The 22,941-nt window shown below is 26.0% G+C and overlaps 10 protein-coding genes across 10 annotated transcripts; 5 read left to right on the top strand and 5 right to left on the bottom strand.

Moving 5' to 3' along the window:
* Window positions 1-15: 15 nt before the first annotated feature.
* On the bottom strand, window positions 16-630 carry DICPUDRAFT_148009 (uncharacterized protein; the record flags this gene model as incomplete). The annotated part of the gene is made up of 3 exons (XM_003284187.1): window positions 16-113; window positions 207-287; window positions 369-630. The coding sequence occupies 3 exons, from the start codon at window positions 628-630 to the stop codon at window positions 16-18; spliced, it is 441 nt and encodes a 146-aa protein (XP_003284235.1).
* Window positions 631-681: 51 nt separating this feature from the next.
* Window positions 682-1,526, bottom strand: DICPUDRAFT_91261 (uncharacterized protein). The gene is made up of 2 exons (XM_003284186.1): window positions 1,212-1,526; window positions 682-1,136 (listed from the first exon to the last, which is right to left on the bottom strand). The coding sequence occupies exons 1-2, from the start codon at window positions 1,358-1,360 to the stop codon at window positions 806-808; spliced, it is 480 nt and encodes a 159-aa protein (XP_003284234.1). The 5' UTR covers window positions 1,361-1,526; the 3' UTR covers window positions 682-805.
* A 135-nt stretch (window positions 1,527-1,661) lies between these two features.
* On the top strand, window positions 1,662-4,278 carry DICPUDRAFT_96621 (uncharacterized protein). The gene is made up of 4 exons (XM_003284221.1): window positions 1,662-2,114; window positions 2,221-2,649; window positions 2,710-2,927; window positions 2,999-4,278. The coding sequence occupies exons 1-4, from the start codon at window positions 2,003-2,005 to the stop codon at window positions 4,172-4,174; spliced, it is 1,935 nt and encodes a 644-aa protein (XP_003284269.1). The 5' UTR covers window positions 1,662-2,002; the 3' UTR covers window positions 4,175-4,278.
* A 603-nt stretch (window positions 4,279-4,881) lies between these two features.
* Window positions 4,882-7,029, top strand: DICPUDRAFT_27346 (uncharacterized protein; the record flags this gene model as incomplete). The annotated part of the gene is made up of 1 exon (XM_003284220.1): window positions 4,882-7,029. The coding sequence occupies one exon, from the start codon at window positions 4,882-4,884 to the stop codon at window positions 7,027-7,029; it is 2,148 nt and encodes a 715-aa protein (XP_003284268.1).
* Window positions 7,030-7,222: 193 nt separating this feature from the next.
* Window positions 7,223-7,642, top strand: DICPUDRAFT_75212 (uncharacterized protein; the record flags this gene model as incomplete). The annotated part of the gene is made up of 1 exon (XM_003284219.1): window positions 7,223-7,642. The coding sequence occupies one exon, from the start codon at window positions 7,223-7,225 to the stop codon at window positions 7,640-7,642; it is 420 nt and encodes a 139-aa protein (XP_003284267.1).
* An 89-nt stretch (window positions 7,643-7,731) lies between these two features.
* Window positions 7,732-8,436, bottom strand: DICPUDRAFT_75211 (uncharacterized protein; the record flags this gene model as incomplete). The annotated part of the gene is made up of 1 exon (XM_003284185.1): window positions 7,732-8,436. One exon carries the CDS (start codon window positions 8,434-8,436, stop codon window positions 7,732-7,734), a length of 705 nt encoding a protein of 234 aa, XP_003284233.1.
* Window positions 8,437-9,414: 978 nt separating this feature from the next.
* DICPUDRAFT_148003 (uncharacterized protein) lies at window positions 9,415-12,194 on the top strand (the record flags this gene model as incomplete). The annotated part of the gene is made up of 4 exons (XM_003284218.1): window positions 9,415-9,711; window positions 9,784-10,101; window positions 10,176-10,535; window positions 10,608-12,194. The coding sequence occupies 4 exons, from the start codon at window positions 9,415-9,417 to the stop codon at window positions 12,192-12,194; spliced, it is 2,562 nt and encodes an 853-aa protein (XP_003284266.1).
* A 184-nt stretch (window positions 12,195-12,378) lies between these two features.
* On the top strand, window positions 12,379-13,434 carry DICPUDRAFT_148002 (uncharacterized protein; the record flags this gene model as incomplete). Its single annotated transcript, XM_003284217.1, has 2 exons — window positions 12,379-12,718; window positions 12,791-13,434. 2 exons carry the CDS (start codon window positions 12,379-12,381, stop codon window positions 13,432-13,434), a joined length of 984 nt encoding a protein of 327 aa, XP_003284265.1.
* A 1,413-nt stretch (window positions 13,435-14,847) lies between these two features.
* On the bottom strand, window positions 14,848-16,002 carry DICPUDRAFT_27282 (uncharacterized protein; the record flags this gene model as incomplete). Its single annotated transcript, XM_003284184.1, has 2 exons — window positions 14,848-15,278; window positions 15,411-16,002. Coding segments are annotated over 2 exons (1,023 nt in total), but the record flags the coding sequence as incomplete, so codon positions are not given.
* Window positions 16,003-16,442: 440 nt separating this feature from the next.
* Window positions 16,443-21,716, bottom strand: DICPUDRAFT_75207 (uncharacterized protein; the record flags this gene model as incomplete). The annotated part of the gene is made up of 3 exons (XM_003284183.1): window positions 16,443-16,550; window positions 16,630-16,815; window positions 16,896-21,716. 3 exons carry the CDS (start codon window positions 21,714-21,716, stop codon window positions 16,443-16,445), a joined length of 5,115 nt encoding a protein of 1,704 aa, XP_003284231.1.
* Window positions 21,717-22,941: the final 1,225 nt, after the last annotated feature.

The following is a 22,941-nucleotide window of genomic DNA, read 5'->3' as shown; positions in this document are numbered from 1 at the left end:
ATGTGTTTGTATTTTTTAATTTGAAACCCAATCTTCATATGAGCCAGGGTAGTTTATAACTGATCTATAACCCATTCCTCTTGCAAAATCAGCTGCGGCTTCTGATCTTTTTCCTTTTAAACAATAAAAAATTATATTATCTGTTTTAAAAAATAATTAGTTTTAGGACGATAAATTAATGTAATTAAAATTTAAAAAACTATTACCATTAATTTTAAATTTTTTTCTATCATAAAACTCTTCATATTCTTCATCTGACATTGATAAAGCAGCAGGTAAAATACCAACTATGGTTAAATATTTTAAATTTGTTTTAGTTTTTCAATATCTAAATATGTATAATAATAATATAATATTAGATTACATACGTGGAATATGTATAGCAGTTGGGATTAAAGATGTAGTTTCGACTTCTACGGGATTTCTGACATCTATTAATACATAGTTCTTTTCGTTTGATTCTATTAATTTTTTCAAATTTTGTTTATCAATGCTTGTATTATCTTTAAAATTGAATGTACTGTAGAATGCTTTAATAAAATGATTATTATTATTATTTAAATTATTTAAAAGGATTTGTGATCTAAATGCTGAATGGCTAGATAAAGATTGTTTAATAATTTTATACATTTCTGATAAATAGATTTGTTGAAATGAAAAAAAAAATTCACAAAAAATTTTAAAAAAAACAATAAAATAAAAAATTAATTTTTTTATTTTTTTTTTTTTTATAATTATAAAAAATTATAAAATAAATTAATTAAAATTTTAGAAAATTAAAAAAAAATATTAAAAAATATTTTATTTAATAAAATATTAAATCTTCTTCTTTAACTCTTAAATCAATGTTATCGTAAAAGCCAATTGGGGAATCACACCAATAAACGTAAAGTTCTCTATTTGTAAAGTTTTTTCTTTCAGCTAAAGGAATGGAAATGGTATGGATGGTATCTATTTTACCTAGGAACCCTGTTTTTTTAAAGGTGATTGTAACGGTGTTGTTTCCATTCCATTCAACAAAAGTTCTATTATATCTTGATTGTCCATCCATGGTTGTGTATTTAGATTCCGTTTGGTCACCAGCACTTTGGTTATTGTTTGATTGTTTTCCACCGGAAATATCAACATACTTTTGCCTAATTAAAAAAAAAAAATTAGTTATTTATTTTAAATTTATAATTATATAGTAGTTAGTTATAAAAAATAAATACCATTGGTCTTTTTTTACAATTAAATAAACATTAAAACCGTTATTTAATTTTCTGTTGTATCTTTCTTCCAATAAGATTTCATTTGGAATTGATTGACTTCTATTGTTACTATTCCAATAGTTGTAAGTGAAATCATCTGCCATATCCATTTTTTATTATTTATTTATATTATTATATTTTATAATTTACCAATTTTAATAAATTAGAAAAAAAAAAAAAAAAAAAAGATTGAAAGAAAAATAGATTCAAAAAAAAAAAAAAAAAAATCAAAAAAATAACTATTTAAATCTTTATAAAAACTATAATGCTATTTCCTGAATATTTAAAACTTTCTTTCAATCGAAATTGATTGTTTTTTTTTTAATTATTTTAATTTTTTAAAATTTTTTTTTTTTTCATTTTTTAAAAAATTTTTTTCTTTTAATTTGTGTTGTATAAATAATTTGTGTTGATGCATTTCCTTGATATTGTTTTGTGATGTAGGTCGTGACCTATTTTTCTTACTAAATGAAACATTGATTGCATGTACCAAAATCTTCAAACATAAAATTCATTCTAAACATTAAAAAAAAAAAAGAAATTTATATATTTTCAATCAAGATTGTCCCAGCAATTTAAGATATAAATATAAATGTTTACGCTATAAAGAAACAATTAAATCCATTTTTTATTATTTTTTTTTTTTTTTTTTTTTTTTTCAATTTTTTACATATTATAAAATCAGTCTTTATTTTATTTATTTTTTTTTTTTTATAAACTGATAAAATATTTTATTTGTTATCCAGTAAAATATGACTCAAGTATCGCCATCAAATTTTAAAGAGTATTTCTCAACAATTCAAAAAATTTCACAACAATTAGCCCAAGGTGTATCACCAGCTAAAACTGCTTTCCCATACCTTGGTATGTATGCCACACAGCAATAAAATAAAAAATTATTAATTAAATCATTAATAATTAAATATTGATACAATAATATAATTTATATTAATAATTGCTACTACTATAGGAAATCCAACCAATAATTTTCTCGAGGGTCATAATATCTTAATATTGGGTGTTATTGGTTGTATACCAGAAGTAGGTGCGTTCATTTCAAGTGCTGTTAGTTTAGTATTATTTCCACCATGGGAAAAATCAACAAATCCAAATTTGGATCTCTGGAATTCAATCCAATCAAAAGTTTCCTCAATGGTTGAAGATGGTATAGTAAAGCTTAGTAACTATGATTTGATTGGTAGCTTTAATGTAATTAAATCTAGATTCCAAACATTTACAGAAACAAGAATGGTTTTACAACTTAAAAAAGGTACACCTACCAATGTTCCAGATCTTTATATTCAACTTGAAAGAAAAATTTCAGAAACTCTTATCGAACTTAAAGCACTCGGTGACGAATTTAAATATCAACAAATCAGTATGTTTGCTCTTATTGCAAGTATGTATAAAAAATATTTTATAAAAAAAAAAAAAAGATACTAATAATTTTATATTTTAGCAATTCATATTGCCGTATTAAATGATGGTATTAAAAATGGTAAAAATTTTGGATTAGATAAAGGAGATGCTAACGAAACCAATATAAAAAGATTAAAAAAAGATCTTTTAGAAAAAGTTCCTACCTATATTGCCCATCTTAAACATAGTTGTGAATATGGTATTTATAGAATCGAAAATTTACCAAATGTCCCAACTTCCGAAAAATTTAGACGTATTGTAGGTGTATTTTTATTATAAATATTTCTTTTCTTAAATAATAGAGTGATAATTAATTTTAAAATTTTAAGCTTGACTTCCGTAACCATTGTTCCCAATTTGTATTTGATTATGTTGAATCATGGCAAACTTTCGACGATACAATATACCCAAATGGTGCTTATCATGAAAATGTTCGTTTCCTTTGGCAAATTGTGGGTACTCTTTATGATCAAGGATATAAAAGAGGAAAATTATTGGTACCAAATGAAGAAAATTATTTTAACCCACCACTCGCATCAATTTGGACCAAAATAAAAGCTCTAAACTTTGATATGTACCCAGGAGAATTAAAAAAGACCGAACTTACCTATGACCCTAATTTCATTTATGCATGTCAATCTTTCTATGATAATGGTGAAAAGCCAGGTACTCTTGTACCAGAGCAACGTATAGGTGCAGGTAAAATTCCACCAAAAGCCACAATTCAATCATATAACATTACACCAGCCTCATATTCATATAGTGCATCATGGGATATCTCTCCAAGAGCTTTTGCTATCGGGTTGGAGTCTACTGTTCTCACCCCACATCGTTCATTTGCTGCCCATCTTCCCCACTCCCAAAGATATTTCGAGGAAATTTGTCCATATAGTCACATTGCTGGTAAATTTTATGCTAATCACAAAATTGGTATCATCAGAGGTAGAAATGAAAATGTGTCTGCAGTTAATTCCGATACTTGGAAACAAAAATATTATGAAGCATCAGGTTTCCTTGATTGCATGTTTGTTGGTTTCCTCCCACATCAAGTATTCAACTACAGCACTCTTTTCACCGATCGTGCAACTATTATCAATGCTCAAAAATTCATTGGTGGTAATCGTATGAATGTCCGTTTAGCATATGACCATGTTTACCCAACTGTTCACTCTGTATCAATGGCTGTTAAAGACAATCTAGTATTAAAGTACTCACTCAAATTCTATAATGATAAACCAACACCAATTGAATATGAAATAGGTATTCGTTATCACAACATTGTCCCCAAAAACGTTGTAATCATCCAAGATCCATCATCAAAAAACATTTTCTCCATGACTTTAGATGTATGTAACAACAAAGGTGGAAATGAATACAAAACCAAATTTTATGGTTCAATCGATTTCACAAAACATCCAACATACACTATTAGTGTTAAATGTGGTGGACCAGGTGACTTTTTCCTTCAATCTGTTATTTTAAGACCAAAAGTTGTTGCTAAATAATTATTAATATCACATCTTTTATTATCAATTACAATAATAAAAAAAAAAAAAAAAAAAAATATAATAAAAAGATACTTTATTCAATAAACAAAATTAAATTTATCAAAAATAACCATACACTTTATTGATTATCATTTAAATATGTTTGTGTATTTTTACAATTAAAAAAAAAAATTTATTTGGGTGTGTATTTTACCATTTTATTTTCAAATAATTTCAAACTCCAACAAGGGTGAAATCAAAAATTATAATAATATATTTGTTGGTAGTGATTTTGTGTATTAAAAATCCCCCATTCAAATATTATAATAAAATTTTAAAAAACCACACACGTTGATATTTTTTTTTATTAGATCTAAATTAGTGTAAAAATCATATCCATAAATATTTTCAAAAAATATATTTTTTAAAAATAATCAATAAAAAAAAATTAAAAAAAAATTAAAAAAAAAAGAAAATAATCAGAAATATTTTTAAAAAATATTTTTTTAATTAAAAAACTTTTTTTAATTTTTTTTTTTATATTTTTATATTTTTTTTTTAATTTACACTATAGTTAGTTTGTTTTAATTTTTAGTTTTTTTTTAATAATGGGAAGAAATAAAAGTTACCTCAGTAGCGATTCAGACGACGATATGTTTTCTCAATCATCATCATCCAGAGTGATGCAACAACAACAGCAACAACAACAACAAAAAAGTATTCCTATGGCTCAAAAAAGTATTCCAAATAAAAATTTTCAAGATTTATATTGCAATTCGAATGTATGGGCACACAGTTATCATCACACTAATAATATTGTTTCAGCAACTAAAGTTCAAGAAAAACAAATTTCAGCAATCAATTCTAAAAAAGATGTTTCAATTAAACTATCGTTGAAAGATTGGTTAGAATATTTAAGAGAAAGTGCTGCTAAACAATCTACCATTCACTACTCTATTGAAAAGTCATCATACCATGGTATTGTTGAAGATTTCAGTGTATCATTTAAATGTATTTTCCAAATTTATGTTTTCTCATTACCATCAGACCAACTTCAAATTCCATTACTTCCATCTACTGTCTGTATAAAATCATCCTCAATTCATTACAACAAAGATTTAGGTGCCACTGAATCTAATGGATCTAAACATGATGAAGACTCATGTATTGGAATTTATCAAGATGCACATACCCTATTTTGTGAAAAAACTGGTCGTTTTTCTGTCGAGTTAAATATATTAGCCAATTTTTTAACACCAAAAAAGAATGGTGTTGGTATTGCAACTCCAAAATCAACCTTTAATCATTTAGAGATTAAAGTACCAAGAAAAGTAAATATTGACGTCGTCGAACCCGCCATAAGAGATAACCCCGACCATATCCAATATAAAGAATTTGATGATGTCGAACAACAGCATACAATTAAGTCATGCCCATTCCAACCAACTACTTACTTAAAAATCCAATGGACCGAACTTGAACAACAGCAACCAAAACAAGATAAAATCAATCAAATCGATTTAGGTGCCTCAACAGGAACTGGATCAGTTAATAAACAACAATTAAAACCAGTTTTAGAAAGTACCAAAGTTAATGTTGAGCAACATACCCTTTGCTCAGTAGGTGAAGGTGTTGTAGTTTTAACCACAAAAATTAGATATGAAGTTGTTTCAGGAAGTGCCTCATCATTTGATATTTTAGTTGGTCCCAATATCAAAATACTAAGTGTAGATGGTTTAAATATTAAACGTTGGGAATGTATGTCACCACAGTTGGTTGAAATTCAACCAGAGACATCTAAAGATCAATTAATTAAAGTTCAACTTACCTCATCTGTAGAAACTAGCTATGTCTTGGTAATTACTTCAGAAATCACTATGGAGTCGACCTCTGCCACTGTTATTATTCCATCCATTAAAACCATTGGTAACGAAATAACTCGTGAAAAAGGCTATCTTGCAGTAGAATCTAATGCAAATGTCGAAGTTGAACAAATATCTCGTGATGGTCTTACATTAATTGATAAAACAGAACTCCCAGGTGAACTTGAAGCCCTCACCAGTGGCCCAATCCTTTTATCCTACAAATTCCTTGTACCAAAATATAGTGTAGCACTCAAAATCGTTAAACATAACGATCTCTCAGTATTGGTTGCTATCTGTCAACACGCTAAATTTATATGCACTGTCAGCTCAGAGGGTGCAACACTTTACAAATTAGTTTTCACAATAAGAAACACTCAACAACAGTACATCCGTATCACCATTCCTCATCAATATGAAATTTGGTCTACAATTGTTGGCTCCAAAGCTGTTAAGCCAGCTGTTGATGATAGTGGAAGTCTTATGATTCCACTCACCAAATCAGGATCTGATAAAGGTGTTCAAAAGAAATTCAAAGTTGAATTGGTCTATAAAAATTCTGAAGATATAAGATTTGGTGACAGTGGTAAATTAAATTTAGTATTCCCTCAAATCGATATACCAATTTCAATGCTTCAAATAACAACTTATTTACCATCAATTTATGACTACAGTTTATTCAAAGGTAATATTAAACAAGTTAGTTTCCTTACATATCATCAACAAAGTTCAACGGAGGATGATGATGATTCAGATGATATGGTAATAAAACCAAAACTCAATCAAATGACTCAAATGCAACAACAATTCAGCAATAGCAATATGATTGGTGGCGGTGGTGGTGGTGGTGGTTTAGCAGATAATGGAACTGCCGGTTTAAAACCAGTCATGGTCAATATCCCAACAGTTGGCAGAAATCATAATTTCGAACAATTATTAGTCATCTCAACCGATATTCAAATTTCAACCAATTATACCCCACATAAAAACTCAAGATGCCAAATTTTATAAAAAAAATAAATTATGTATATTAAAAAAATTTTAACAAATAAATAAATAATTATTTATTTTTTTTTTTAAAAAATTATTTTTATTTTTTTAATTTTTCATTTTTTTTTTTTCATTTTTTTTATTTTTGTTTTATATTGCTTTATTTTTATATATATATATATATATATATATACATACCCTATTGTGTTTAATAATGTTGGATAACTTTGACCCATTTTCAAGCAATTTCAATCCTTTTAATTTTGTTAAATCAGCCAATGGATTTTCATGTTATTACGATAAAGAAAATAAAGAGAATGTTTTAACAGCAGACCTGCCAGGATTAAACAGCAACGATATAAATATAAAATTAGAAGATGGTAAAAACATTATTGTATCTGGTGAAAGAAAATGCGAAGATAGACAATACATATTCAGTTCACCTTGGTGCGGAGAGTTTTTTAATCAAATCTCTTTAAACAAAAGCATTAGTCCAAGCGATATCAAAACATCTTATAAAAATGGTGTAGTTAAAATTTCAATTATAAATCAAAAAGACATTATCGTATCAGGTATTCAATCTAAACTTGGTAATGAAACAAATAAAAATTTCCACTTTACTAAAAACTTTTAATAAATAAAAAAATAAAAAAAACTATTTATAAAAAATTTTATATTTCATATTTTTATATTTTATATATTTTATGTTTATATTTTATTTTATTATTTTGATTTAACTACTTTTTTAGCAACTGTAGTAGTTTTTGGTTTTGAAACTGTTTGTGTTTTGACAACTTTTTTAGAAATGGTATTTTTTGGCTCTTCAGTTTGCTTTTTGGATGCTGTTGGTTGTTTAGTGGTTGTTTTAGATTGTGGTTGTGATTTTTGTTGTTGTTTTTTATTTAATAATTCTTGTTTTCTTTTTTCTTCCTCTACTTCTTTTAATTTCTTTTCTTCTTCCTCTTTTAATTTCTTTTGTTCTTCTTCTTGTTGTTGTTGATAAACATCACCATAAATTGGATGTCCATATAATACAATGAATTTTTTAGCTAATTTTTCTAATTCTGTAGCAGTTTTTTGATAAAAATTTAATTTGTGATCCATTTTCATTTTTTCGTAATCTTCTTTATATTTAATTATTAAAGGTCTGATATAATGTTGTTGATGGAAATTGACACCTCTCTCTTTAGCTTTGATTGGTTCTGGTACTGTTAATTCAATTGGTTTAGCTTCCATTTTTAATTTATCTAATGCTCTTTGATTCTCTGAAATAAATTTATTATTATATTGTAATCCCATGAGTGCAAAATTTTCTAATGTTGTCTTTGAATTATCCCATCTTTTCATAACCTCGTCATCAATATGACCAAACTTAAATTTCTTTTTTAATGAACCTTCTTTTCTGAGCTTTTTAGAAATTCTTGGCATCTTTTTATATATATATTTGTTTATTTATTTGTGTGAATCTTTTAAAAAAATTAAAAACCGACAAAATTGTTTTTTTTTTTTTTTTTTTTTTTCGTTTTTTAAAAAAAAACAATTTTAAAAAAAATTAAAAAATATAAAATTTTTTTTTAATTAATTTTTTAATTATTTTAATATTACTATCATTATTTTTATTTATTTATTATCATAAATATGTATGTTATGATTTACATTATTTCAATAGAATGATTTAAAATATTTATCTATTTTTATTTTTAATTATGAAATTTCCTATAGTGTTTGTGTAAAATTTTTTTTTTTTTCTTTCCAAACTCTAAATATTATAATAATGATTGTAATATAATAAAATTATAAATTAGTTTTAGTAACCAACTTATAAAAAAAAAAAAAAAAAATAAAACCAAAGGTATTTTTGGAGTTTCCAGTTGGACAAAAAAATAATTAATCTTTTGAAAAAAAATAAAAAAATATGATTTCTTTATTTTTTTTATTTTTTTTATTTTTTTTTATTTTTTTTATTTTTTTTCAAAAGATTAATTATTTTTTTATTTTTTTTTTTTAAAATTTTAATTTTTTTTTTAATATAAAGATATATAAATAATATAAAAATTGATATAAAGAGTATTTTTGTGTGTGTGTATGTATTTTTTATTTTAAAATTTTTGTGTACAAAAATAAGATAATTAAAATTTTTTTTATTTTTTTTATTTTCATATAATAGTTAAATATTATAATTTTAAAAATAAATTATACAACAACAACAATAATAATAATAAAAATAAAATAATTAAATATAATTATATATTATTGTTTATTTTAATAGTTTTAAAATTAATTAAATTAAAATAAAAAATAATTTTTTATTTTTTTTTTATTTTTTTTTAAATTTTACAATTATCTCATTTAATTTTATTTTTTCGTTTTTTATTTATTTTATAATAGTTATATAATTACATCAAAATGATATTTGGAACACCAAATTCTACATTTCTAGAGAGTAAACTACATAGTAGTCAAGGTATGACATTCAGCAGTATGGCAAGTGGCAGTGGTAGTGGTGGTTTATTGCATAGTTCGTCAGGTTCAAGTATCACCGAGGAAGTTAGTTTACCACCAAGCAATACCGTATTGTTTGATATTTCTTGGGAAGTTGCTAAAAAAGTTGGTGGTATTTATACAGTATTAAAATCAAAAGCACCTGTTACTGTCGAGGAATATAAATCAAGATATGCATTAATTGGACCATATAATTCAGAGGTAATTTTAAAATTCTAAAAAATTATTCTTTACTATAGCACCCAAATTAATAAAAGTATTTTTTTTCTTTAGACTGCTCCAACAGAGTTTGAACCATTAGTACCTGGTCCTCTTTCATCACCAATCATTGAAAACATGATGAAAAAGTATGGTATTCAAGTTCATTTTGGAAAGTGGTTAGTAGAGGGTTATCCAAAAGTATTTTTAATTGATTTACCAAGTTCATCACATAAGTTAGGAGAGTGGAGATGGGATTTAATGAGTGGTTTTGAACAACCTGGGGATCATGAAACCAATGAAAGTATAGTGTTTGGTTATCAATCAGCTCTATTGTTAAAAGAATTTGCAGAGGCTAATCCAAATGATAAATATATTGCTCATTTCCACGAGGTAGATATTAATAATAATAATAAAATATTAATAAAATATTAATAAATATTAATAATTTACTTTTATTTTATTAGTGGCAAGCATCAGTTGGTTTAATATTATTAAAAAAATGGAAAATACCTGTATCAACAATTTTTACAACTCATGCAACATTACTAGGCAGATATTTAGCAGCAGGCGGTGTAGATCTTTACAATCAAATCCAAAACTTAAATATTGATTATGAAGCATCAAAAAGAGGAATTTATCATAGACATTGGATCGAAAAGAAATCTGCAAATGATGCCCATGTTTTCACAACTGTATCAGAAATTACAGCATACGAGTCTGAATCTATTCTTTCAAGAAAAGCTGATGTTATCTTACCAAATGGTTTAAAGTTAGATAAATTCACTGCATTACACGAATTCCAAAACTTACATGCAAAATATAAAGTAATTATCATTTAGATATAATCGATAAATGATATTAAATAATTTATTTACTAACTATTTTTATTTTTTTAGAATGTTTTACATGAATTTGTAAGAGGTCATTTTTATGGTCATTATGACTTTGATTTAGATAATACATTATATGTTTTTACAGCTGGTAGATCAGAATATTTTAATAAAGGTGTGGATATGTTTTTAGATGCATTGGCTGGATTAAATAAACTTTTACAACAAAGTGGGTCGACAATGACAATTGTAGCTTTTATTATTATGCCATCAAAAACAAATAACTTCAATATCGATACATTAAAGGGTCAATCACATAATAGAGATCTCAGAAGAACCTGTAATTCAATTGTAGAATCAATGGGAGAAAGATTATTTGAAGCTACTTCAAGAGGTAGAATTATTTCACCAGAAGAGTTATTAACCCAAGAGGATTTGGTATTCTTAAAAAGAAGAATTTTTGCATTAAAACAAAGACCATCCTTACCACCAATTGTAACACATAATATGATGGATGATGTTAATGATCCAATTTTAAACCATTTAAGAAAAATCAAGCTATTCAATTCCAAAGAAGATCGTGTAAAAATTATTTATCATCCAGAGTTCTTAAACTCTACCAATCCATTAATACCACTAGACTATACCGAGTTTGTTAGAGGTTGCCATTTGGGTATTTTTGTAAGCTACTACGAGCCATGGGGCTATACACCAGCCGAATGTACTGTATTGGGTGTACCATCAATCACAAGTAATTTAACTGGCTTTGCAAATTATATGAGCAGAGGTCTTAATGAACCAGAGTCAAAAGGTATTTTTATTGTAGATCGTCGTTTCAAATCACCAAATGAATCTGTTGAACAAGTTACCCAATATCTATGGAAATTCTGCCAAATGGATAGAAGACAAAGAATTGAACTTAGAAATCGTACTGAAAAACTATCTGAACTTTTAGATTGGAAAACTTTAGGTAAATTTTATAGATCTGCTCGTTCATTAGCAATCGAAAGAGCTTTTCCTCCTTCAAAACCAATTTCAAGATCACCTTCACCTTCACCAACTTCGAATACTTTAAAAAACTCTACCAGCATTCAACAATTACAGCAACAATTAAAACAACAAGTAGAGCAACAACAAAAAGAACAGCAACAACAACAACAACAACAACAAACTATCCCAATTAATATAGGTAAAGGTGAAACATCTCAACTTTCACCAAACACAATGTCTTCACTATTAAGCGATTCTTTAAATATTTCAAACAAAAAGTCTTCATCACTAAGTGGTGGTGCTAAATTTGCTGAATCAACAATAAACCCAACACCAAATAATACACCTTCGATAATTACAACCTCGGTCGGTTCATCCTCTAAACCACCACTCCCAACAACAACAACAGCGACAGTATCAAATACTCCAACAAATACCCCAACAATAGCTACTGTTTCATCTGCTTCCGTTAACACAACTAAAAATTCATTTCAACCATCTTCACAAAAATCATCATCTGTAAACCCAATTGAACAATTAACAAAACTAAATTCTCCAACCGATAGGGATTTTAAAAATCCTCTTAATGAAAGTGGTGATGGAACTAGTCCATCAAAAGCAAAATCTAAATCAATACCAATCCCATCAAATAAATTTAAATAAATAAATAAATTAGTTTTTTTAGATCTTTTTTAAATTAAAATTAATATTGACTTTTGATTTTTATTGGATACCACATGGTCGGAAATTTAAAAAAAAAAAATTTAAAAAAAATAAATTAAAAAAACAAAAAAAAAAAAAAAAAACGAAATATCAATCAATGTGTTGGATAATCATAATATAGAAAATGAAATTATTACTATTATTTGTATTTTTTATTTTTATTTGTTTTACTAAAGCTAATAATTTAGTTGGTCTTGAAGTAGATTCTTCTTCAGTCACTATAAAAACTTTTAATTATCAAGGATCAAAATCAAATCCATTACCAGGCAATAAATTATTAAAATTAAGTGGTGCTCAACCATTTAGGGTTTCGGCATATGAAGAATCATATGTTGTATCAGCTGTTAGAGGATCAGACTATTATGTTGTTTTAGCAAATACAAATGAATATAATCAAGGTACTTTCTTATATGCCATCAATTTAAATTCAAATGAATTATTTATTAAAGGATATTCACCAGTTAGTATATTTTTTTTTAATTTTTTAAAATTTTATATATTTTAATATTAACATATCCGCCTATTTTAGAATAAAGATTTATTATATATTGTTGGTTTAACTTATAATGCCAAATCAGATCAATTGGTTGCAGTATCATCAATGAATTATGATGCCCTCGAACCATATTTTGATGTTGTTTTAATTGATCCAACTACTGGTGAAATCAGCAAAAATTTAACTACCGGAAACTCTTACCCAGATAATACTTGGTACTCTGGACTCTACACCTCAAGCGAATCACTTGGGGAAATTTACATTTTATATCAAAGTATGGATGAACAAACCAATAATACAATTAGTGGATTTACTACAATTAATGCTATCGATGGTACTTTTGTTAGTAACACTTGGTTAAATTCAAATAATAACTTTGTTTACAGTTTTACTTTTAATGAAGCTACTCAAATGATTTTATCTACTCTTTCTGATTTCGATGGTAAAAATTTACAATTTGTTTCAATTAATCCATCAAATGGTGATATTACTACAATTAATAAAAATAGTGACCAAGTTTGTGCTGGATCTGGTCCTGTTGTAATTGATGGTATATTTTTATCCCCAGGTAAAGAGCCAAAACCAAGCCACCAATTATTTTTAGTAGATACCAACTCTGGTAATATTGAAAAAGATTATTTAAATATTTTAATGAGTGGTATCTCTTATTTAAGCGCCTATTAATAAAAAACTATTATATAAAAAAAAAAATTTTTTATTAAATTTTTAACTTTTTCCCAATTTTTATTTTTTTATTTTTTTTTTAATTTTAATAAAAAAATTTCAACAATGGTTTATGTTAAATTTAATTTAAATAAATTCAACAATAGAATAATAAAAATAATTTTAAAAATACCATAAATTTTATTTTTATTAATAATGGTTAAATGGGAACAAAAAATCAAATTCAAATTGTCACATGTTGCCTAAAAAACAATGTGTGACCAATGATCTTCTTAAAAGCCCTGGCTTTGATCATGTGTAGTATCTGTTCTAGAAAGCTTAATCTCTTTCTGATGCCCAAGTGGTGTCATTATATGATTAACTAATTTATTATAGAGGGCAAGAGAACATTTATAATTAGTGCATGTCATTAATTAGTTTTCTTCATACATTCGCTCTGTATCGCACTATTTCAGAGATTATAAGGTGTGCCTCTTTTTATTTAAAATTAAAGAAAAAAAAATATATAAAATACAACATTTTTATACTTAATATTATTAGTTTTTTTTTTAAAATGAAAATGATAAGAAAAAAAATTAAAATGAAGTATAAAAAATAAAATATTGTATTTTTGTTTTTATTCTGGAGATTAGAGATCCTCCTTCATGTTGTATTCTTTTTATTTGAAATTGTTCTTTTTATTTGAAATTGTACAAAAAATAAAACCTTTATCTATTATAATAAAATAAGATGAATATTATATAAGTGGATTTACATAATTTAAAATAAAACTTTGAATTTACTATATAAATAGTTTATTTTATTAAATGTATAAATATTAAAAATAATAAAAAAATAAATATATTTTAAAAATAACTTTAATTTCAAAACTTTTTTATTTTTGGTTTACCGTGAATTTATTTTTTATTTTGATAATGGTGGTCTCTCAAAAACAAGTGGAGTGCAATTACCAAAACAAAGGGTATTTACAGATGGTGGGATATCAGTTGCTTTAATTTGTTGGTTGAAACGAGCACCAAATTTTAGATATTCAACAGAGGATGGAATATCATATTCCTTAAGATCTTGATTGAAACAATCACCGAATGTTAATTTTTTAACAGAAAGTGGTATATCTCCTTTTTTTAGTGGCTGGTTAAAGGAAAAGCCAAATGTAAGGATTTTAACAGAGGATGGGATATCGCCTTCTTTGATTTCTTGATTAAATTTATTACTTAATGTCAAATTTTCAACTGAGAGTGGTATATCTCCTGGTTTGATTGGTTTATTAAAATTAAAACCTAATGTTAGTGATCTAACAGAGGATGGGATATCACCGGCTTTAAGTGTTTGGTTAAATTTGTGACCCAATATTAATATTTTAACAGATGATGGGATATCACCTTCTTTAAGTTCTTGGTCAAATTCGTTACAAAATTCTAAAAACCTTACAGATGGTGGAATGTCTCCTGCTTTTAATGGTTGGTTGAAGCTATTTCCAAAGGTTAGTTTCCTTACAGATGATGGAATATCTCCTTCTTTAAGGGGCTGATTAAAATTATTTCCAAATATTAATGTTTCAACTGAAGCTGGGATAACATCGGTTTTAAGTTCCTGATTGAAAAAGTAACCAAAGGATAAAATATTTACTGAGCATGGAATGGTTCCTGGAATAAGTGGTTGATTGAAACGTTCACCAAATGTTAAAGCTTTAACTGAGTCTGGAATATCACCAACTTTTAGGGGTTGGTTGAAATTATTATTTAACACCAAGGATAGTACTGAGGATGGAATATCGCCCTGATTAAACTCTTGGTTGAAATTATAGCCAAATGATAGAGTCTCTACAGAGTCGGGTATAACGCCTTGGCTAAGCTTTTGATTGAAATTGGTACCAAATGATAGTACCCTAACAGAGGATGGAATATCGCCTTCATTAATCTTTTGATTAAAATCATAACCAAATGATAATAGTTTAACAGAGGATGGGATATGACCTGGTTCTAGAGGCTGGTTAAAGCTTTTACTAAGTATTAGAAACTTGACCGATGGCGGAATATCATTTTTTTTGAGTTTTTGATTGAAATTGTAACCAAATATTAGTTTTTGAACAGATGGTGGAATATCTCCTGGGTTTAGCTTGTGATTGAAACGGTAACCAAATTCTAAAAATCTAACCGAGGGTGGAATATCTCCATTTTTAAGCCTTTTGTTGAAAAAATCGCTAAATGTTAATATTTTTACTGATGGCGGAATGTCACCTTTTTTTAAATACTGATCAAAACGGGTACCAAATTTTAATTTTTTTACCGACATTGGAATGACACCTTCTTGTAGCTCCTTATCGAAATTGTTACCAAATTCCAGTATTTCAATTGATTCTGACAAATCACCTTTATATAACTCTTCATTAAATTCCAATGTTACATGTAATAAATATTCTTTTTTTCTGAACCTAATAAACTCATCTCTTGAAATAAAATCTATATTGTTATACAGGAATTGTTTTAGTTGTTCTGAAATTTGGGTTCTTATATATAAGTTTCTCCAAACTAAAAAAAATAATTTATCAAATGTGTTATTATCCATTTATCAATATATATATATTTAAATTGTATTGTATAAAAATAAAAAATAAAAAAATTAATTTAAAAATTTGAATTAAAAAAGAAAAAAAATTTAAAAAAAAAAAAAAAAAATAAAATTAAATCTTTTGTGTGTGTTTTAAAGTTTTTTTTTAATTATTTTTTTTAATTTTTTTTTTACAAATAAATTTGGAAGTGATCGTTAATCATCAAAAAGAAAGGTTAATAAAAAAACAAACTTATTGTGTGAATATAAAAAAAAAAATTAAAAAAAAAAAAAAATTAAAAAAATTTTTTAATTTTGGAAACAACAAAAAGTTGTAAAAAAAAATAATTTATTTTTGGGACCCAAAAAAAAATTAAAAAAAAAATTTTAAATAAAGATTCAATCTTTAATTTTAAATAAAAAAAAAAAGTTATATTATTTATTTATCCAATATACAATTATTTCTTTAGCTTTTCTCTTATTTTTTCCCATTTTCTTTTGTTTTCTGTATATTTCTTTTCCATTTCGAGTAATGAGTCTAAAATTTCGGGGCAATTTGGACGATTCTGATATAAAAAAAAAAAAAAATATTAATAAATTATTATTTTCATACTATGTGACTATTGTATAATCAAAAATACATACCTCTGGATTACTATCCCAACAGCTAGATATTAAATTTATAAATGATTCTGGACAATTTTGAGGTATTGTTGGTCTTATATTGTATTTTGATGTCTGTACAAGTATTTGGAAATCATAGTGAATATGCTTATACTCTGAAAATGGTTTTTCATATTTTGATTTAATACATCTAACAACCAATTCCCACTATTTAAAAATAATTTTAAAAAATTAGTATGTTTTTTTTTTTTTTTTTTTTTCCTTTGATTTAATAAATTAATATTTACCAAAATAATACCAATTGAAAAAATATCACCTTTTGTTGTATGAATACCATAAAATACTTCAGGTGCACAATATGCAAAGGTACCACGGGTAGTTCTTGATGATGATTTTGCGGTTGCAAAACGACTAAGACCAAAATCGGCAACTTTAATGGTCCAATTATCAGATACTAAGAGGTTTAAAGATTTGAGATCACGATGGACAATAACTGGTTTCCAGCTATGTAAACAGTTAATACCTCTGACCATTTCGATTGCAAATTTAAATACCCAGTCCCATGTAAAGTTCATTTGTAGATGCATTAAATGGTAAAGTGTTTGGTTTGAACAGTATTCCATAATCATACAAATCTTTGGGTCTAATACCATACCATAGAAATATACAACATGTGGTGATCTTAAAGATGACATAATTTCTAATTCTTTAAGGAAATCTAATAACTTTTGTGATTCTGGTTCTGAACGTAATACTTTAACAGCAACCTCTTGATTACGCCATGTTGCTTTATATACTTTTGCTGACGTACCTTCACCAAGCTTATTAAAGAATACAATTTCCTCTCCATCAATTGCCCAATTATTGAAATTCATTAAAACTTTGGTATCTAATTCTTGGCTAATAGTTGGATTGTTGCCTCTAAATGATCTTGAATTTGAATTATTTATACTATTTACATTTAAACCATTACTATAGTTATTATTATTCAAATTATTATTATTATTGTTATTGTTATTGTTATTATTATTTGTACTTGGGGTAAAGCTTTCTTCTTGTTGATATGGTTCTTTAAGTGGATCATAATTTAAATTTTTTATATTTTCATTTAGTTCATTAATTTCCTCTCTAATATCACTGTTGGCTTCATTATTATTGCTATTGGAAGTTAATAAAACTGAATTACGGTTATTATTAAAGCTAGAAATTGCATTTTTTAATGAACCACCATTTGAAATTAATTTTTGTAAAATTGCAAGCGAGTCATTTTGTGAACCAGTTGATTTAAGATCACCATTTCCAAGACCACTATGGAAATGCATACGTTTTGGTGATGATAATGGACTATCATTAAATAAACTTGCGGATGACTGTGTTGTTGTAATGATTGGTGGTGGTGGTATTGAAATTTCTGTACCTGTACCTGTACTATAACTGATTGGTGAGGTGGTTTGGTTCATAAAACTATTGCTATTTACAATATCTGAAAATGAAAGTGGGTTTGATGAAGTTATAGTTGGTGTTGTTAAAGCTGATGTATTGTTTGTTGATGTTGGTAATGTATGTGTTATTATTGGAATTGTTGGTATTACATTATTATTTAGATTATTGGATAAATTTTGATTGTTAGAATTTATATTTACAGGGTTATTATTAAAAAATGATCCATCATTTCCAAAATGATTGGATGATGAGGCGCTCTTATTCGATGAATTTGATGATAAAAATGTGCTTGGTAATAAACCAATTTGTTCTAAATTATTATTTATACTATTATTATTATTATTATTATTATTATTATTATTATTATTATTATTATGATTATTATTTATAATAATATTATTATTATTATTACTATTACTATAACTATTATTGTTATTTATACCGCTATTTTGATTTAAAATAATATTATTTTCACTTGGATTAATTTTTCCTAAATTTTTATGAACTGCAGGATAATGGCCACAATTTAAACAGGCACCACCTTTATCTCCCTCAGATTGGTAGGCAAGACAATCGCATGGTGGTTTACATGAACCTCTTTTGAATCCAAATGCAACACCATAGGGTATTAATTCATCTAATGTTTCAGTTAAAAGTTCTTGTTCTTGTGAAATTGTATTTTGAAGTGTTTTTAAATCTTTTAGGAAATGTGGTCTTATCATTGAAAGACGTGGTGATAATGGTGGTGATGATATATGTGATGGTGGGGGACTATTAAAACCAGTTGAAAGATTTAAATTTGGTGGATTACTATTATGATGATGGTGATGGTGGTGATAGTGACCATTATTATTATTATTATTATTATTACCAATGTTTGTGTTATCAGATTGAGGTGATGAATTTGGTGAACCATTATAAATAATTGGTTGATTTGTAGTGTAAGAATCAGGTGGTGATGATGATGGAGAAGGAGAATTTGAATGATGTGGAGATTTACGACTAATTGAATTATGACGAAGTATACTATGACTTGGAACTCTATTTACAACAGATAATGGTGAACTAACACTATTATTCCCATTCATTGAGCAGAAACGTTTGAATGAATCTGAGGAAATTTCATCTTTAATAACCTTTAAAACTTTTTCATAGACATATTTGTTGGGGATCTTTTCTTTGATATGATGATTAATTTGGTAGAAATAACGTTTTGGAATATTAATATCGAAATCTGAACCTTCAGAAACAAACTTATAGAAAATACGTTCCATTTCCTCTTGAACAGATTGATCATTATTGAAAACACCAGTTTGAAAAATTTCGACTTCTTCGACAAATAGTATATTAGATAAACGATTCTCTTTGTTAAGGAAGATTTTGAACATTTCATAAGCTGGACGATCTTTCATTAAGGCACCCAATGATTCTTTTGAACTTGCTGATAAAACAAAACTGCCATCGGCTAATTGATTTGAAGTTGGTGATGATGATGCTGTATTATTTCCACTATTATTATGATGACTGTTATAATTGTTATCTAGATATAATTGACCTGATGCTAAATATTTGATATCTATTTTACTTTCTTTTTCCCTTTCCCTTTCTTTCTCTCTTTCTCTCTCTCTTTCCCTTTCTTTTTCTTTCTCTCTTTCCCTTTCTCTTTCTCGTTCTCTTTCTTTTTCTTTTTCTTTTTCTATATACATCGAGTTATTCTTTAAGAGCTTAGCAATTAATTGTTTTGGTTTTTTGTGATAATCTTTTGGAGATTTAGTATGTTCAGTTTGTGATGGTAAAAGTGGTGGAGTAGTATTATATTGACCACCTCCAATATTTGAAATATTTGGAATATTTGGAATTCTTGGGAGGTTCTCTACAAAGCTACCGGATGTTGAAGATCTTCCTCTTATTTTACGTGCTGGTGAAGTACCTGAAATCCATGATGAGGGCGATGAGGATAACATTGGAGATGATGGTGGAGAGGCGTTTGGTGATGCCGATAATGGTGATGAACTACTCGAAATACTAATTGGTGATGATCCACCACTACTGTGACTACTACGATGATATTGTTGTTGCTGACTTTGGTGTTGCTGGTTTTGTTGCTGTTGTTGTTGCATAAGATTTAAGGCCAAAATATCCTCTTTTTCTAAACCAAAAAACTTTTGAAGCTTTGCTGTATTACCTGATCTAATTAAACTGGTAAGTTGTTGAGGATTTGCTATAGTTGCACCACGTCTAGTATCCAGATTTTTCTTTATTCTTCCTGGAATACTACTAAATGGGTTATCCATATTTGCTAATAAAACTTGCTCCGATAAATCATTTATACTACTATTATTATTATTTATATTATTATTTATATTATTATTTTTTCCTAAACTACCATAACCATTATTTATAACAGTATTATTATTATTGTTGTTGTTGTTGTTATTATTATTATTATTATTATTTAATACTATTCCATTACTACTATTTAAACTATTTGAACCACTATTATTAGTATTATTATTATTAACTATATTATTACCACCATTATTTATTGAATCTGATGACCCTTTTAATATATCTGTTTTCGAGTTATGTTTTTGAAATAATGTTGCTAAAATTGGAGTTGGGCCTGATGGACTAACATTACCACTATTACTTAAACTACCACCAGTACTGCTTCTTAAACGATTAAGACCAATGCTTGCTGTACTTAAAAAGAAACTTGGATCTATTGTTTCATCATATTTTTTATGATTAATTAAACCGCTACTTGATGATCGCCCAGGTGTTGTACCAATACCATTAACCCTTATAGTAGATGATGGAGTTGTTGGAGTTGATAAAGTTGGTTTTGGTATTATAGTTGTGGTTGTTGTTATTGCTGTTACATTATCACTATCACTATCGTTTACTGTAATTATAATATTACTATTGTTCTTAATTTCACTACTATTGTTTTTATTTTCTTCTAATTGTGGTTGCTCTTTTATTAACTCTGGTTGTTTTTGGCCAAATGATTCTAATGAAGCAAAATTTAATGGTGAATCTAAAGGTATTGGAGGAGTTGATGGCCCAGAAATTTGAACTATTTTTTCTTCATCGTCATTATTTGAAAAGTTTGTATTTATATAAAGATTTGGTTTTTTTGGTGTTAAATTTACAGGAAGTATATTAATATTACTACTTGAGGATGACGAGGAGGATGATTTTTCTGTGTTATTTATAATTTTATTTTCTGTGTTATCTATTTCTGTAGTGTTCCCTATATTACTGCTACTACAACTATTATTATCTATTATTAATTTATCATCACCATTATTTATATCTATATTATTATCACTATCATTATTATTACTATTATTATCATTTGAAACCGCATTATTTCCCTGTATAGATGCTGAGGAAGAGGATGATGAAGAACTATTTAATGTATTTGCCAATTCATTACGTAACTCGATTAATTTTTGCTCTTGTTCTTTTAAATTTATCTCTTCTTCAAAATCTTCTATTGGTGGTCTATACAAAGTTGTCCCTGATGACGATAATCCATTTGAATTTTTAAAAATTAATCGTGATGAATCGTTCTCTATAGATTCCAATAATGAAAATACATCCATATCATTTCTTTTATATTTTATATCTTCATCTTTATTATTACTATTTGAATACATTTTTTGATTTTATATTTATTGTATATTGTTTTTTTTACATATATTTTGCAGTGTTGATTTTTTAATTTTAATTTTTTATTTGTGTGTGTGTATTTTATAGTTGTTGTACCTATTAAACTTTTATTTTAATTTTTAAATTTAGTATTAAATTTTGAAATATTTTTTATATAAACCACATTTAAATAATAGCTAAAAGATCTATAATTTAAATAAATTATTATAAAAAAAAAAAAAAATAAAAAAAAATAGTTTTAAATAAATTTTAAAGAAAACTTTGTGTATTTAAATAAAATCACAAACAAAACCTTCGAAAGAGGATTGTTTGAGAAATATTGTTTTAACAAAAAATCCATTTTACAAAAAAAATTTTATTTTTTTCTTTTTTTTTTTTTGATTTTTTTTTTTTTTTGATTTTATAAAAATAATAAAACTAACTTACTATGTTTCATTGTCTTTTCTAATTCCTTATTTTTTGTTTTTAAAAAAGTATTTTGTGTAAAGATGTTGCTGTTGATGCTCTCTGTATTGCAATTTTATTTTGATATTATTATTATTTTATATAATACTATTGAAAAATAATCTAAATATATATAAGAGAGAAAATATAATAAATAATAATGAAACAAAAAAAAATACAAACAAAAAAAAAAATTTAATTAAAAAAGTTTTTTTTTTTTGCTTTTCTTTCTCTATAAAAAAAAACCTATACTTTTTGAGGATTTTATATAAAAAAGATTGTGTGGTTGTGTGAGTATATATATATGTGTATTTTATATAAAATTAGATCTATTATTCTACTTGTGATTGAATTAATAATAATTTTTATTCATATAGAATATGTATATATGGAAATATGTGTGTGGTGAATGTGTGTTGGTGTAGTGTGGTATAGTTCTATAGAATTTGATTGATTTACTAGCTGATTTTTTTTTGTTTTTTTTTTATATCAAAATTATGATGATTGTGTGTTATATTTTTAAATCAAAATAAATAAAAAAATTTGTGATTATTTAATAATTTTTATAGAACAAATTTAATCTATTGGTGGGGGGATGTGTGTGGTATTGTATTTTTGAGCGTGTGATATACCAATTGTATGTGTGCTATTAAAAAAAATTAAAAAAAAATTACACAAAATTTTAAAAAAAAAAAAAAAAAACTATTTTTTTTTTTTTATTTTTTTTATTTTTTTTTATTTTTTTTTATTTTTTTTTATTTTTTTTTT

This window comes from Dictyostelium purpureum (assembly GCF_000190715.1).
Source record: "Dictyostelium purpureum unplaced genomic scaffold DICPUscaffold_21, whole genome shotgun sequence".
Taxonomy (NCBI): domain Eukaryota; phylum Evosea; class Eumycetozoa; order Dictyosteliales; family Dictyosteliaceae; genus Dictyostelium; species Dictyostelium purpureum.
The sequence above is the reverse complement of the archived record's forward strand: the minus strand, read 5'-3'. Positions and strand labels throughout refer to the sequence as shown.